Here is a 17,415-nt window from a genome sequence, read left to right on the forward strand (position 1 = left end):
ACACACACACACACACACACACACACACACACACACACACACACACAAAACCAGCTCTACCTAGAGGTGTCCAAACTAAGTAAACAAGTGCTGGCTTTGTCCTCCTTTGTCCTTTGTCATAGAAGAAAAAGAAAAAAAACAAAACAAAACAACTTTCCATGTGTTAACCAAGTTTCTTCTTTAAAGCATTAGGTCTCATTCGGATTTTCTGAGAAAAGTTAAAATTTTATGCCACAGCTTTAGGTTAATTATGTACACTGGCCATCTTTCTCCTTCCACTTTTCTTTCTAATGGCCCGAGAGCCTCCCCTTAAATTCCTGTCAAAACAATTTTAGTTGTCCATTTTTCTAAGAGCTGTAAGGATCCAGGATGTCCCTTCATAATGAGTCTGTAAAGAAGCTTTTAATATTCAAGCTTTTCTCCTCCTCCAAAAAACTTACACTTCCAGTTAAAATATAATTTAAATTTAATGAAGTAGTTACAGCTATCAGGTTCACTTAAACATTCTGATTTTCAAAAAAAGGGTTCCCTGAAATATACACTAATGAGTCTGATACCCTGCTTTCTTGGAACCAGTTTATGATATGAATAATTCAAACAAGACTAATTTTTAAAAATAGGGTTATAAAGCCAGTTTTCTGAGGAATGCTCTACTGCATATCTCGCTCTCAGGAAGGCATCTGACAGTGACTCTCTTGTTATCTTCTCACTGTAAACAAAAGGGAGAAATACAAACTTGGTACTAATAGAGAAAGACAGACTCCAAACTGACTGAACACCATCAGACAAAGAATTATATCGATGAGGAAACCTGTGGAAGTGTGCCTCAGGGCTCCATCCTCAGGCAGGTTTTGTTCAACGTTTATTACTGATTTTGATGAGGGCACTGATGGAATATTCATTGAATTTGTGGAAGACACAAAGCTGAGAATAAAAGTTAACCCAATACATGGTAGGAAAAAAATCAACATATGAAAGACCTCCAGAGGCCGGAATAATGGGCCAAATCTAACAAAATGAAATAGAACAGGATAAATGCAAGAGAAAAAGCCTCACTGAAGTGAGTCAGAAGAGAGAGAGTCCACCTACGCAGGGTGACACCATGCAGGTAACCTTCTAAGGCTGTTTTAGCACAAAACTATACAGAGGGTTTAAAAACTCTGAAGTTGAGGTAGACCTGGGTTCAAATCCTGCATCTGACATCTACTAGTCACATTGGGTAAGTTAGTTAACCTTTCTGAGCCTCTATTAAAGTAGATACAGTACTGTACTTTCCTACTTCGTTTTTGTGGGGAAGTGGTGAGAAAGAAATAATATATGTAAAAATGTAATGCAATGCCCAGAAAATAGTATTTAATCAATAGTGCTCTTTACCTTACAATGAAGACTCCTTTGATAGAAGGTTTCCATAACAACTACTATAAAGCCATAGGGAAGACTTTGACTTAGAGGTTCTAGTTAGCAGTAAACCTGGTAAAGAACCACCAGTAATGTATGTTTTGACCACATTAATATAAGTAAAAAGATACAGAAAAATGGAGGGAGCAGTATTGCTCTACTGGTCAGACTATACCTAGAAGACAACTGAATTAATTAAAATATTGACAAACTGAAACATTAAAGAGAAATGATAATTTGAAGAGTCTTGAAGTAATGTCTCACAAAGAACAGTTAACGAACAGAGAATATCTACTCTGTATATCTACCTATTTACAATTAAGACTCAGGAGGGCCCCGTACCCTGTCTTCATGTAAACAAAGGGCCATCAGATAGAAGGCGGGGGGTGGGGGGGTGGGGGGTGGTAAACTTGCTCCAGATGGTCCCAGAAGGCAAAATTCAGAATCAACAAATATCACTCTGTACAGTGACTTCTACCCAAACTTAGAACTTCTAACAGTATCATCTCGTTAAAATTAAATAGGCTTGGGACACAGTGAACCTGTATAAGAGGTATTCGAACAATGGCTATTTGTTAAAGAAGTTATACAAGGAATTCAATTTAAAAGAGAGCACTGAGGGAACTCCCTGGCAGTCCAGTGGTTAGGACTCTGTGCTTTCACTGTCGAGGACTTGGGTTTTAAAAAACAAACAAAAAAGCAGACTCCTTTGACTTTCACATCCAGCTCATCCATTTCCCCAAACAAGTCATGACCTCAACACTTAGCTTATTTAATTACTTGCCTTCTGTGACTGGTACAGCTGAGTATATATTTTGAACTTTATAACAGCAAATTTTTTTCTGAATAATTTCTTACTATAGTGTCACTAAACAACTGTCCTACCATAAAAGGTCTCTGTGGGACTTCCCTGGTGGCACAATGGTTAAGAATCCGCCTGCCAATGCAGGGGACGTGGGTTCGATCCCTGGTCTGGGAAGATCCCACACGCTGCGGAGTAACTAAGCCCATGTGCCCCAACTACTGAGCCCACGTGCTGCAACTACTGAAGCCCACGCGCCTAGAGCCCGTGTTCTGCAACAAGAGAAGCCACCGCATAAGAAGCTCACGCACCGCAACGAAGAGTAGCCCCTGCTTGCCACAACTAGAGAAAGCCCACATGCGGGAACAAAGACCCAATGCAGCCAAACAAAACAAAACAAAAACAACAACAAAAAAGGAAGGTATCTGTAACATCAAACCCAGACGAGGTGAGTCGGAATTACTGCATTTAACAAGAAAAAGTATAAATAAAATAACACTTTTTCTGAAGTTCAGGGAAATTTCAGGCAAGATAATGCTTGCTACTTCTTTTTCTGACTGAAAGCAAAAGGGAATTTGAGGAGAACAAGTTGTAAAAGAAGCTGGCTTATGAGAATAACTATCTTAAATTTCAGGAGAGAACTGAAAGACACAACAGATTACCTCCTACACTGTTCTAAGGCCATGTACTAAATAAAACATATAGGCCCTGAGCTCATCTATATGATTGATCTTCACTGTTATTACAAACTTCAGCTTTTACTTCTTTTCTAATGTATCAATGAGCTTCAACAGAAAAATCTGTGAATTCGAGAACACTAAAACTAATTCTGAACAAATTAGAATTCACAGTTGACCAAGCAAATGACATTATCTAGTTACAAATCACTTTATAACCTTGGTTTTGGAGGCATTCACTCATCTAATTCTGTATAACCTCTACAGACTAGTTATCTTATTTATCTTTGGAATTCATAAATATCAGGGCTGATGTGTTAAAAATACCATAAACTACATGTGCCAAATTAATTGACAGAACATAAATTAATGTAGGTCAACCACCACTTATCTGAAATCTTTGGAACCAGATGTGATTCAGAATTCAGTTTTTTAAAAATGAAGGGTACACCTAAAGCAACTAGAGAAAGAAGAACAAAGAAAACCCAAAGTCAGTAGAAGGAAAGAAATCATAAAGATCAGAGCAGAAATAAATGAAATGGAAACAAAGAAAACAATTGCAAAGATCAATACAACTAAAAGCTGGTTCTTTGAGAAGATAAACAAAATTGATAAACCATTAGCCAGACGCATCAAGAAAAAAAGGGAGAGGACACTACTCAATCAAATTAGAAATGAAAAAGGAGAAATCACAACTGACACAGCAGAAATACAAAGGATTATAAGAGATTACTATAAAAAACTATATGCCAATAAAATGGACAACCATGAAGAAATGGACAAATTCTTGGAAGCGTGCAATTTTCCAAGACTGAACCAGGAAGAATTAGAAAATATAAACAGACCGATCACAAGTAATGACATTGAAACTGTGATTAAAAATCTTCCAACAAACAGAAGTCTAGGACCAGATGGCTTCACAGGTGAATTCTATCAAACATTTAGAGAAGAGCTAACACTCATCCTTCTCAAACTCTTCCGAAAAACTGCAGAGGGAGGAACACTCCCAAATTCATTCTACGAAGCCACCATCACCCTGATATCAAAACCAGAAAAAGATATCACGAAAAAAGAAAATTATATATCAGTATCACTGATGAACACAGATGCAAAAATCCTGGACAAAATGTTAGCAAACAGAATCCAACAACATATTAAAAGGATCATACACCATGATCAAGTGGGATTTATCCCAGGGATGCAAGGATTCTTCAATATGTGCAAATCAATCAGTGTGATACACCATGTTAACAAATTAAGGAATAAAAACCATATGATCATCTCAACAGATGCAGAAAAAGCTTTTGACAAAATTCAATACCCGTTTATGATAAAAACTCTCAGAAAATAGGCATAGAGGGAACCTACCTCAACATAATAAAGGCCATATATGACAAACCCACAGCAAACATCATTCTCAATGGTGAAAAAACTGAAAGCATTTCCACTAAGATCAGGAACAAGACAAGGATGGCCACTCTCGCCACTCTTACTCAACACAGTTTTGGAAGTCCTAGCCACAGCAATCAGAGAAGAAAAAGAAATAAAAGGAATACAAATTGGATAAGAAGAAGTAAAACTGTAATTGTTTGCAGATGACACGATACTATACATAGAAAATCCTAAAGATGCCACCAGAAAACTACCAGAACTAATCAATGAATTTGGTGGAGTAGCAGGATACAAAATTAATGCACAGAAATCTCTGGCATTGCTATACACTAACAACAAAAAATCACAAAGAGAAATTAAGGAAATAATCCCATTTACCACCTCAACAAAAAGAATAAAATACCTAGGAATAAACTTACCTAAGGAGATGAAATGCATGTACTCAGAAAACTATAAAACACTGATGAAAGAAATCAAAGATGACATAAACAGATGGAGAAATATACCATGCTCTTGGATTGGAAGAATCAATACTGTGAAAATGTCTATACTACCCAAAGCAATCTACAGATTCAATTCAATCCCTATCAAACTACCAATAGCACTCTTTACAGAATTAGAACAAAAAATTTTACAATTTGTATGGAAACACAAAAGACCCTGAACAGCCAAAGCAATCTTGAGAAAGAAAAACGGAGCTGGAGGAATCAGGCTCCCCGACTTCAAACTATACCACAAAGCTACAGTAATCAAGACAGTATGGTACTGGCACAAACACAGAAATATAGATTAATGGTACAGGATAGAAAGCCCAGAGATAAACCCACACACATATGGTCACCTAATTTATGACAATGGAGGCAAGAATATATAATGGAGAAAAGACAGCCTCTTCAATAACTGGTGCTGGGAAAACTGGACAGCTCCATGTAGAAGAATGAAATTAGAACACTCCCTAACAGCATACACAAACATAAACTCCAAATGGATTAAAGACCTAAATGTAAGACCAGACACTATAAAACTCTTAGAGGAAAACATAGGAAAAACACTCTTTGACATAAACCACAGCAAGATCTTTTTTGACCCACCTCCTAGAGCAATGGAAATAAAAACAAAAATAAACAAATGGGACCTAATTAAACTTACAAGTTTTTGCACAGCAAAGGAAACTATAAATAAGATGAAAAGACAACCCTCAGGATGGGAAAAAATATTTGCAAACGAATCAATGGACAAAGGATTAACCTCCAAAATATATAAACAGCTCATGGAGCTCAATATCAAAACACCAAACAATTCAATTAAAAAATGGGCAGAAGAGCTAAACAAACATTTCACCAAAGAAGACGTACAGATGGCCAAGAGGCACAGGAAAAGTTGCTCAACATCACTAATTAGTAGAGAAATCAAAACTACAATGAGGTATCACCTCACACCAGTCAGAATGGCCATTATCAAAAAGTCTACAAACAATAAATGCTGGAAATGGTGTAGTGAAAAAGGAACCCTCCTGCACTGTTGGTGGGAGCGTAAACTGATACAACCACCATGGAGAACTGTATGAAGGTTCCTTAAAAAACTAAAAATAGAACTGCCATATGACCCAGCAATCCCACTACTGGGCATATACCCTGAGAAAACCATAATTCAAAAAGAGACATGTACCACAATGTTCACTGCAGCACTATTTACGATAGCCAGGACATGGAACCAACCTAAATGTCCATCGAGACATGAATGGATAAAGAAGATGTGGTACATATATACAATGGAATATTAGCCATAAAAAAAAACGAAATTGAGTTATTTGTAGTGAGGTGGATGGACCTACAGTCTGTCATACAGAGTGAAGTTAAGTCAGAAAGAGAAAAATACCGTATGCTAACACATATATATGGTATCTTAAAAAAAAAATGGTACTGATGAACCTAGTGGCAGGGCAGAAATAAAGACGTAGACATAGAGAATGGACTTGAGGACACAGTAGGGGAGGGGGAAGCTGGGGTGATATGAGAGTAGCACTGACATATATACACTACCGAATGTAAAATAGCTAGTGGGAAGCAGCAGCATAGCCTAGGGAGATAAGCTTGGTGCTTTGTGATGACCTAGAGAGGTGGGATAGGGAGGGTGGGAGGGATGCTCAAGAGGGAGGGGATATGGGGATATATATATGCACATGGCTGATTCACTTTACTGTACAAGAGAAACTAACACAGTATTGTGAAGCAATTATACTTCAATAAAGATCTATTAAAAAAAAAAAGAAGGGTAATGCAGAGCATATACAGCTTGTTACAAAACACCTCCAGTGGAGCCTGAGGTATCATCCTGTAGTCAAACACACTGATATTATCACAGTGAAGCATAGGAATGCTCACAGGAAGTGGGACAAATAAGGACTATAATAAAAAGTATCTTGTCAATTGAAGTGAGATTAGGTTGTAACTTTTCAAAAAAAACTCTGTGTTTTGGAATCATATAGAAAAGACTATTTGTTTTCTAGTTTCACTTCAATATGCAGCATGAGTAAAATGAGAAAGGGTTGACATTTTCATACACACGTTTGATAACCTCAGTCTGGCCTGATAGCCTTCTTTCCTCATCTATTATCCCCTCTCAAAATTCTCTTTGACTACCAATATTCAGTGGGCTGAATATTGGACCAATATTCATGATAACATGGGAGAAATATCAAAATCCTATTGGACATCCACTACTTAAAAATATACTGATATGATAAAGATGTTAATTCCACTTGTGATATGTGTTTATACATAAGGCAGTAAGTACTCGTAAGCCAAAATAATGTTACGTCTACATAGTTTAGCAAAGTTTTTGTAGATGTCCACTCAGATGCAACAGAGTCTTTAAAACCCTATAAACCATTAACATTATCCTGAATCCTAACTTTTAAAAAATATTATATAAGCTTTACATAAATGGGAACTAAGAACTGGCCATAACTCTGCTTGGTATCAGTCAGACTAGACCCAGAAAAAGATTCTTTTTTTGAGATGCTGTCAAATAATGGAAAGAACAGAGGCTTTTAAGTCAGAAGATGGGGTTCTGAGTGATGTCTCATTATCTACTAGTTGTGAGACCATGGCAAGTTACTTGACTTTTTTAAGATGTGGATTCCTCATCTATAAAGTAGAGTTAATAAAACTACCTTGAAGAGTCACAGTGAGGATTAGAAATAATAAACATAAAACACAAAGAAGAGTAACTGGAACACAAGATGAAAGTTATTATTTTTATTATGAGAAATTGGGGGAGAGGGAAAGGAGGAAGTTCTCCAGGCCTGAGAAGTGTATAAGAGGAAATTATTCAGATTGCTTTTATAAAGTTTCTGGGACAGGGCTAGAAAGGTGGTAACAAAACTCAAATATTTAAAATATAAGTACTTCAAATAATTTATTTGAATGATTTGTTATTTATAATAAAGTTATAAAAATTAAAGTGCTTTAAATTAAAATGTTTTGATTTTTATATATTCACACACTAAGCTAAGAGATGCATACACACCCTTCATATATACTCCCAGAACAAAAATATAGTGATTTTCTTTATATTTTCATTTGCAGAATACTTTATAACTTTTAAAAATGAGACCTTTAACTCTTAATATACCTTTACAGTTTGCAAAAAGCTAAGTAAAATGAAGAAAGAGAAGCTAGGGGAAAATATTCAATTTTCTGCCACAATTAAGAAAAAATACTTACTCAATTTTCTGCTGCAGCTGTTCAGAAAGCTTTTTGTTTTCTTCCTGTAGAGTATTCTTTTCATTCACTTAAATATAATGTGAAAAGAAAGCACAAATTATAGCTATAATAAGATGTATGTCAGGTTCTTTCAACAGTTGCAACAATCATGGAGAATTAGGATTTCAAATTCTAAGTCATGATGTTAGGGTTAATGCTACTGTTCAAAACTAATTTGTTACTAGGTAGTGATTATTACATCTCATGTTGTGCAAGTTCCACGTAAATGATTAACTGATAATTCTATGTAGTGCTTGTGGGCAAAAAAGAAAGAGCACCTCATGTACTGGGGAGTATAGTTTAATTATTCATACTGAGCACAAGAAAGCATTCCATCTGGTTATTCAGTCCTACTAATTTCAAACACCACTTATCTTGGAATAAATCTGATCATAAAATATAACACTGAGTATCAGTGTAATTTTTATAACATAAGCACACTTAAGTAAATTTTCCTCCTTAGTCATACTCTACGTTTCATTAATAATTATGGTATTAGTAACTTAAATATACCATTGAAGTAGTATCTCCTTGTTTGAATCTACCTTGACGAAATTTTCCTATCCATCCTTATTTATAAAGCAGAAACTCAGTTTTGGGCTATAATTTCTACTGCTGCCAGCACAAAATTATCAATCCTTGATATTATGTCACTGGTTAAGCATGTGTTTTACGAGGAGAAATATATCAAAGAAATCAAGTCAGAGTAAGTACAATTAACCTCTCAGAAAGAAAGTTAATCATACTCCAAAAATCTGTTAATAATTTAGTGGTTTACAAATCCAAACATATTTTCTTACACTGAGTAAATAAAAATTTGTTGACTATATATCAATACGTGAGGGTTACTAAACTACCTCCTGTGGAGGATCTGGAAAAAAACAAAACAAAACAAAAACCTGAAGATATGACAGTGACCTAGAGGAAAGTGTAGTCTAATGAGAGACAAGATATTATATAAACATATTTTTTAAAACTGAAAGTGACAAGGGCATTAGAGAGGTACAGATAAAACACTAAATGAAATTCCAAGGAGAAAAAATGAAATTCCAAGCAGAAAAAGGTTAGGTTGAGCTGTTGAAAAAATCAGGAAAGGATTCAAGAGGACAACTGAGCTGGACACAGAAAGAGAAATCCAAGAGCCTCCCATTCCACCACCCCAATCAACAACAAAAACAAAACAAATTGTGAGCTAAAACCCAAGCAGTGTAAGCAAGTGGATACTGGTATCAGCACTGGTGGAGGGACTGAACTTGAGATTTCCAGTTTAAGCCTGAACTCCTGGAATGGAGCCAAAGTGATCTGAATTCACTTACCACTAGAGTCAGTAGAAAATAACTCATATATAGGTTCCCAAGTATTTCAGATAACAGAATTATATGATAATGAAATGTTTAAAGATTTAAAAGATGGAAGGCGCAAAACTAACATGATAAAAGTGATTACCAAAAATGAGTAGACAGACAAGATTGAGATAATTTGAGCATCAATAAAAATAATGAACATAAGTGAATGACACACACTGAATATATAAAATTACACGTCTATTATGCTCAAAAAAGAGAAAGCTCCATTCGTGTCAAAAGCAAAATGAAACATAACATATACAACACACAAAACCTCATTTTTCCTAGAGACTGTCATACAGAGTGAAGTAAGTCAGAAAGAGAAAAATAAATACCGCATGCTAACATATATATGGAATCTAAAAAAAAAAGGTTCTGAAGAACCTAGGGGCAAGACAGGAATAAATATGCAGACATAGAGAATGGACTTGAGGACGTGGGGAGGGGGAAGGGTAAGCTGGGACGAAGTGAGAGAGTGGCATGGACTTATATACACCACCAAATATAAAATAGATAGCTAGTGGGAAGCAGCTGCATAGCACAGGGAGATCAGCTCAGTGCTTTGTGACCACCTAGAGGGGTGGGACAGGGAGGGTGGGAGGGAGAAGCAAGAGGGAGGAGATATGCGGATATATGTATAGCTGATTCACTTTGTTATAAAGCAGAAACTAACACACCATTGTAAAGCAATTATACTCCAATAAAGATGTTAAAAAAAACCCCTTATTTGTCACCATTTAGGTAACTATTATACAAGATATTACTCTGAAAACTGGCAATTAAAGGGAAAACATGAAGATGTATCATGCCTTTCAAGTAGGAACTACACCCCACGGTGACCAATAGCCCTAAACTGATGAGGGAGAATTCTTGTTTACAGAAGAATGCCAGCTGATAAAGAATAAGAATAACAGAAATGGAAAATTATCATTTTGTAGTCTGTAATTAGATAATTGATTCAGGCCAGAATCACAAATGGATATTAAAACCATTAAAGAAAGATTGAGGGAGAATTGTATTTTTGCAAGATTTCAAAGTATCACACATTCATCCTCCCAATTTAGACTACTTGGTGGTACTTGGGGGAAAATGTAACTCTATAATGGAGAAATGTGGCCACCAATCCCAGAGAGTGGAATAACCTGACAATATCTATATCCTAATATGATACAATATAAAGTAGACAATTTTACCTATAAAGTACTGCTGTCAAAAATGTTTAATCTGGACCTAATCAAGCCTTCAGATACAATTTCTATTTTATAGGAAATAAAGAAACAAGATAAAGAAAATGATGAGAAAAATCCAGAAGGTGGCATAATTTTAGGAAAACAGCCCTACTTCTTCAAGAAGTCAATGTCATAAAAGAAAAAAATAGGAAGGGAGCTTATTCCAGATTAAAAGACAAATGCAATGTGTGGTCTGTGATTGGCAGGTTTGAACAAAACTGTTGCAAACAGAGGAAGAGCTGTAGAAATATGAATATGGACCGGCTCTTAAACAATATTAGAGAAAATTATGGGTAATCTTTGGTAGGCAAGATAGTGGTATTGTGGTTAGGTATAAATTATCCAAGTATTTAGGGGGAAAATCTCCTGATGTATGTAATTGACATTAAAATATTTCAGTTCAAAAACAAATAAAGAAAATACAGCAAAATATGAACAACTGTTAAATCTATGTGATAGGTGTATGAGGGTTCCTTACTATTCTCCTTACTTTTCTATATTTTTAAGAAATTTCATTAAAAAAAGACTACACAGACTTGAAAAAGAACCAAACAGAATTCTTAAAAATGAAAAATTTGGTTACTGAAATAAAATAACTCAGTTTAACAGAGCTGAAGAACTTAGTATAATAAGCAAGAAAGCTGAAGAAATTACCCAGAACGCAGCAGAGTGAAATGAGGGGACAAAAAATAAGAAAGAGATGTTAAGAGACCAAAGGATCGAATGACAAGGCCTCATCATAACCCCCAAATAAGGAGAATGGAGAAGACACAATATTTGAAGAGCTAGTAGCCGACAGTTTTACAGATATGATTAAAGAAGTGATTAAATAGATTTTGTAATGTATACTAAACAGACTTTTTTCTTAAAAACCTACTTGAAATTGCACTAAAACTACAGAATACCATAAACTAAGGAAAAAATCTTAATAGTAGCCAGAGAAAAATAATTGTTATCCTGTAAAATAGCCTTATAAAAATAACGGTGAAATAAAAACATTGAGGATAAAAACTGAGGGCTTAGAACCAACAAATATCCTCTAAAGGAACTTTTCAAGAATGAATCTCAGGACTTCCCTGGTGGTCCAGTGGTTATGACTCTGCACTTCCACTGCAGGGGGCGCAGGCTTGATCCCTACTTGGGGGAACTAAGACTCCGCATGCTGTGCAGTGTGGCATGGCCAAAAAAAAGAAAGATCAGAAAGGGTAATAATACCAGAAGAAAAGTGAGACGTAAAAAGCAATAATAAGCAAAGAAACTGCTGCACATGTAGTTAAGTCTTTTAAAAACTGTCTGAATAAGGTAATTTTTTTAAAAGTTTCTAACTTGCAGGGCTGAAAAAAAAATACAGGCCATAAACAGTATGTAAATGGAGAAGGAGATGATCAGAGTGAAAGTGTTTTAAAGTCCCTGTACTATTCAGAAAAGAGTATCTTTATATTTTAGGAAAGCATGGTAAAATTTCAAGGTTGATCAAAAAGAAATAAAGAGTTTAAAAACAAAGTAAAGGATAAAATAAAGATGAAATAACAAGATAAATATCCTCAAAATGCAATACCTGGAAAAAGTAAGAACAAAAAAGAGAGGCAGGCCAGGGGTGGGGGGGAAGTAGCAACAATATAGAAACAACAAGAATTCATAAACATGAAGCCCTTAGTATTTTTATTCATAAAATAACTTTGTTTGGGATTTGACCTCAATGATTTTCCTGTTGCTCATTTTAATGTAAAATTAGTTTTCCTGAGCTTTTCAGTAATCACATTGGGGGTATTATTAGTGGTATTATTCTAAGACTATTGTGCTATAATATGAGATTAAAAAATGAGTAGTTAGGGGATATTTTAATTCTATCATCCCTGTGTCCTTGAGAACCATGATTCTCAGTGTGGAAGAAAGGGGATACAGATATTATTAGAAGAGGTTAGCAAAAGCTCTATAGTCTTGTATTTGAATTTTCAACATGAACTCATGAAGTATTTTATCTATCTGAAAATTAGACAAAGGATATTCAAACCATTCACCCAACAAGAAATGCAAACTGAAGATCAAGTAAAAAGATACTTGACCTGAATAGTAATAAAGAGAATGCTAATATTAAAAAGGTATATCATTCTTTACCCACTGAACTGGATATTGTCAATTAATACATTTTTGCACAAAACTGAAGAGAATGTAGGGAAACTGAAATTCTCAAACACTCAAACAAAAAATTGACTTGTTCATCAATATGAGAATGGGTAAATAAATGGCATCTACACAATGCAGCCATTAAAAAGAATGCTGTCTTATTCCTCAATACCTAGGGTTTTTGCTTGTTGAGTTTTGGGCTATTTTTCAGACAGTTAAAGTTGCTAGAAATCTGACTATTAGACATGTAGACATTACTGCAGATTATTTCAAGTACTAATGGTAATATAATTGTGGATCGCAACTATATCTATTGAAATGTAATAGTTTTCTACTCATTGATAATCTTATATTCCTAAATAAACCACGCATGCATTCATTCATACACACCACAGAATCTATAGGTCTAAATATATAAACAAACATATAAACATGTAAAGACTTCTAATATATAGTCTAAAATAAAATAACATATGTCAGAACAAGAAGTATGATATGATCCCATTAAAAATTTAAAAGAGAAGATAGAGGAGGGGGTAAAATGAGGGAAAGAGACAAACAGAAAGATAGATAAATCTGGACCTGTAAAGATATTTATTATATACTTAATAGTAGTTACCTCTGGGAGCAGAATAAAACTATGTTCCTTTTATCTTTTTTTAAAACAATCAGCATACATTCATATATTCTTGCTTGAGTAACCAGAGGACAGCAATATAATTAATAGAAAAAAAAAAAGTCAAAATACCAAATTAGTTTGGAAAAGAAGATAAATGTAAGAAAGTCCTACATAAAATGGTAAGTAGACTAAACTAAAAATGGTACACTTGTAATAGTGTGTCCAAAAAAATTGTGAAAATAAAAAAAAATACACCTTTGTAGAACACTAAATTGTCTGCTTTGTGTTTAAATTTACCAAATATAAATAGTTGAATTAATATGAAATAAAACCAAAGAAGCAAATATGGATATAACCAAAGAAAATTTGCTTCTTGTCTTATAGCTGGTGAGACTTTAAGGCCAACGAGGACAGTATCTGCACAACCTTTCTGTACCCTATTTCTTACTAATATAAGCATGAGATTAAATCTACAAAAAGGGAAAAAACAACATTTGAACTTTTGCCTAAATAAAGAAAAACATATGTAAACAATCCATCTGATTGTAACCAATTTAATAACAGGTTTTAATAATAGCATACTATGCTTTACATACTTAATAAATGAAGAAAGGAAACTCACTAAGCTCTGTGATAAGTTTAAGATTCTGCTGTCGAATATTTTCAAACTCTTGTTGTTTCTTCCGCATATGTTCTTCAGTTACTGCACAGCGATCACATAATCCTGCTCTTAATCTACAAAACAAAAACAAAACATTTTCAGAGTAGAACTTAAATGTTCTCATCAAAAAATTAAAAAATATGTGAGGTGATGGATATGTTAATTAACCAGATGGTGAAAATCCTTTCACAATATATACATTTATCAAATCACCATGATAAATACTTTAAAAAAAATAATTTTGTCAATTATACCTCAATAAAACTGAAATTTAAAAAATTTTTTCAACTACTAAAAGATACTTATTCATATTTGAATTTCAAGCTTTTTACATTTTATGAAGAACTAAAGAATTTACTTGGAAAATACAGAGAAAATTAACTAGTTATTATACCTTTAACATATTCCCAAATAGGCTGAAATCATGCTACATCATTTTCTACAGACTGCAATTCTGTAAAAATCTGCCAATTTTAAACTCTATTCAAGGGAACTTATTTATCGAAGCTCCCTTGTTTTAATTTATTAGAGCCAAAATATGAACCCAGTCTCGTACCAATGGACAGAATTTTATCTTAAGCAAGCTTGCATCTGCTTAGCATAGCATATAACACATAATGAGTGTTCAACAACTAAATTTTAGTTGAATGAATACTAAAGGTCAAAGAATACAAAGTTTAAAAAAAAGTAATGCTCTTTTCAGCATTAAAAAAAGACTCCAGTGTTAGTAGAAATTCACAGTGTACTATTTTTTAAAAAAATAAAAAAGATTACAAAATAGCTTTTACTAATTATTCGTGAGTGCTGAAGGGAAAAGGGAAATACATGTATTACACAGGAGGGGTGGGTGATGGAGAGAAAGGTGTATTTCAAAATGTTAATACAATTATCTTGTAGGTACCAGTAATACAGAAGATTTTCTTTTTAGTGTTTTGCTATATTTTTCAAAATTTCTCTAATTTCATTATATATATAACCAGGAAAAAATATGGTTGAAAAAAATGACACATATCCCACATTAGGAATTTAGAAAATATAAAATCTAAGATAATCATTTTAACTCAATGACCTAAGTCAATAAGGTACTAAGTACGTGAGTGTCTATGGAAGTCATAGCATGGTAGTACATGCCATGAATTTTAAAATAAGGCGACAAAACATGAAAACGATACAACTAAAACAAACAAAAAGAACCTAGAGATTTTTATATAAAAGTAAAACTCATATCAACAGTGTTGATATGGATGTAAAAAATAAAGATTATAGATCATAGGTTGCATTAATAGGACTAAAATTTCTAGAATGAAGGAATAAAGCATTGGGCAACATGGTTTAATTGGAGTACATTCCAGAACAGGAATTAGGCCAATCAAGATCTAAGTAAAGATGACGAAGTGAACATCTGCATCTACTGTCGCTTCCTCCCCAAATCCCACTAAACTAGAGTAAAGATCTGTGTATATTTTTAAAGACACAAGACTATGAGAACTGGGAGAATGGGAAAGAAAAACAAACGAATTAAAAAGCAAGGAGCTGGCGGACAAATAGAAACTGACCTGAGAATGCTGAATCGTAGCCTAACAATGGGAGAAGTCTAGAACTCTTGTCCAAAATGGTAGCCACAAGCCACATGTGGCTATTTCAATTTAAATAAATTAAATTGAGAAAAGATAAAAAACTAGAAGATTATCCTAGAAGGTCCATCATATCAATAATAGGAGTTACAGAAAGAGCAACGTGGGGGCAGGTACAAAAAAACAGGAACAGAGGAACAAAAACGACTTGAGACATACAGAAAGCCAAACGACTAGCATAAATCCAACCATATCAATAACATTAATCATGAGTTGATTAAACACTCCAATCAAAAGGCAGAAACTGTCAGACAGGACAAAAAAAATAAGATCTAACTATATGCTGTCTACAATATACACACTTTAGATCTGAAGATATAAATAGGCTGAAAGCAAAAGGATGGAAAAAGAAATGCTATGCAAACAAAAACCAAAAGAAAGCTGGTTATTAATTAATTAGTATCAAACAAAAGAGACTTTAAGGTAAAAGTGTTACTAGAGACAGTGAATTCTATAACAAAAGGGTCAATTTATTAGAGATATAACAATTAACATTTAACATGAAAGCCCCCAAATATGCAGAGCAAAAACTGACAGAATTGAAGAAAGAAATATATAAATTCGTCAATAACCGTTATAGACTTCCACTCTCAATAGTGGATAGAACAAGACAGACAGAAAATCAGCAGAGATATAGCAGACTTGAACACACTACCACCTAAACCTCTAGGTTTAGGAACATTCTCTAGGACAGACTATTTTCTAGGTCACAAAACAAGTCTCAATAAGTTTAAAAGCACTGAAATTAGACAAAGTATGTTCTCTCACCACAATGGAATTAAATTAAAAATCAAAAAAGAAGGAAAATTCACAAATATGTGAATCTTAAAAACAATGTACTTCCAAATAAGCAATGAGTTAAAGAAGAAATCACAAGGGAAATTATAATAATAGGGCTGTAGCTGAGTGAGTGCCCCAGTCTAAAATCCTACCCAGGTCAAAGGATAGCTCCTCATTTTCTTATTGAAAAGTAAAGCTCCCATAACATATACAGAGTCCTCAGTTGACTTTCCTATTCATAGGAAAACTCCTGGGGGAGGGAGAATTGGGAATGGCTGGGGTAAGACAGACAGACAATTAAAAGCAGACTACATATACCATATGTAGTCTAATGCAGAAAATTCATTGCAGTCATACACTACTAAATACAGACAACCAAAGATCAATAGTGTATGAAACAAACCAGTAACATAAAAGAGCTAGTATCCCTGGAAAAATGAGAAGTGATGTTCACATAAAACAAGAAAAGGGTACACGTACACACAGGTACATATAAATGATCAACAAACAATAAAAAGTTCTTGGATACTAAACATGTGATTACCAAAATAGCTTCAATAATAGGGTTGGAGAGTAAAATAGAAGAAATCTCCCAGAACATGGAAAAAAACAAGTAACAAAAACAAGACAAAAGATTGTAAAGGATCAGTTTATGACTAAGAAGTGCTCCAGAAAGAAAGAACCTATAAAAATGGAGAGAGGAAATAATAGACAAAAATAGTATCTTAAGAGATACTAGTCTTCAAGTTAACAGGATGACTGGACAGCACAATGAAGGAAACACACACACACACACACAAATTATGAAATTCAGAACTAGGATAAAAAGATCTTACATTCCAGAAAGGGAAAACAATCTATTACCTATAAAGGAATGAACATTAGAATGACAGCTTTGGATGCTCACAGACAATGAGAAAATGTCTTCAAAGTTTTGAGGGAAAACTATTTTCAAGCTAGAATTTTATATCCAGTCAATATAC

General features: G+C 34.1%; 1 protein-coding gene across 3 annotated transcripts in view; it reads right to left on the reverse strand.

The window, feature by feature from the left end:
- The window catches only part of RBBP8 (RB binding protein 8, endonuclease), a 95,565-nt gene that overhangs the window by 36,657 nt on the left and 41,493 nt on the right, over nt 1-17,415 (reverse strand). For all 3 annotated transcript variants that reach the window (XM_029227259.1, XM_029227268.1, XM_029227276.1), the window contains exons 6-7: nt 13,980-14,092; nt 7,998-8,064 (exon numbers count right to left, since the gene is read on the reverse strand). In XM_029227259.1, the coding sequence (XP_029083092.1) occupies nt 7,998-8,064; nt 13,980-14,092 (180 nt within the window). The remainder of the gene's footprint in view (nt 1-7,997; nt 8,065-13,979; nt 14,093-17,415) is intronic.

Source organism: Monodon monoceros, unplaced genomic scaffold (assembly GCF_005190385.1).
Source record: "Monodon monoceros isolate NGI ecotype Baffin Bay Population unplaced genomic scaffold, NGI_Narwhal_1 Super_Scaffold_1, whole genome shotgun sequence".
Taxonomy (NCBI): Eukaryota; Metazoa; Chordata; class Mammalia; order Artiodactyla; family Monodontidae; genus Monodon; species Monodon monoceros.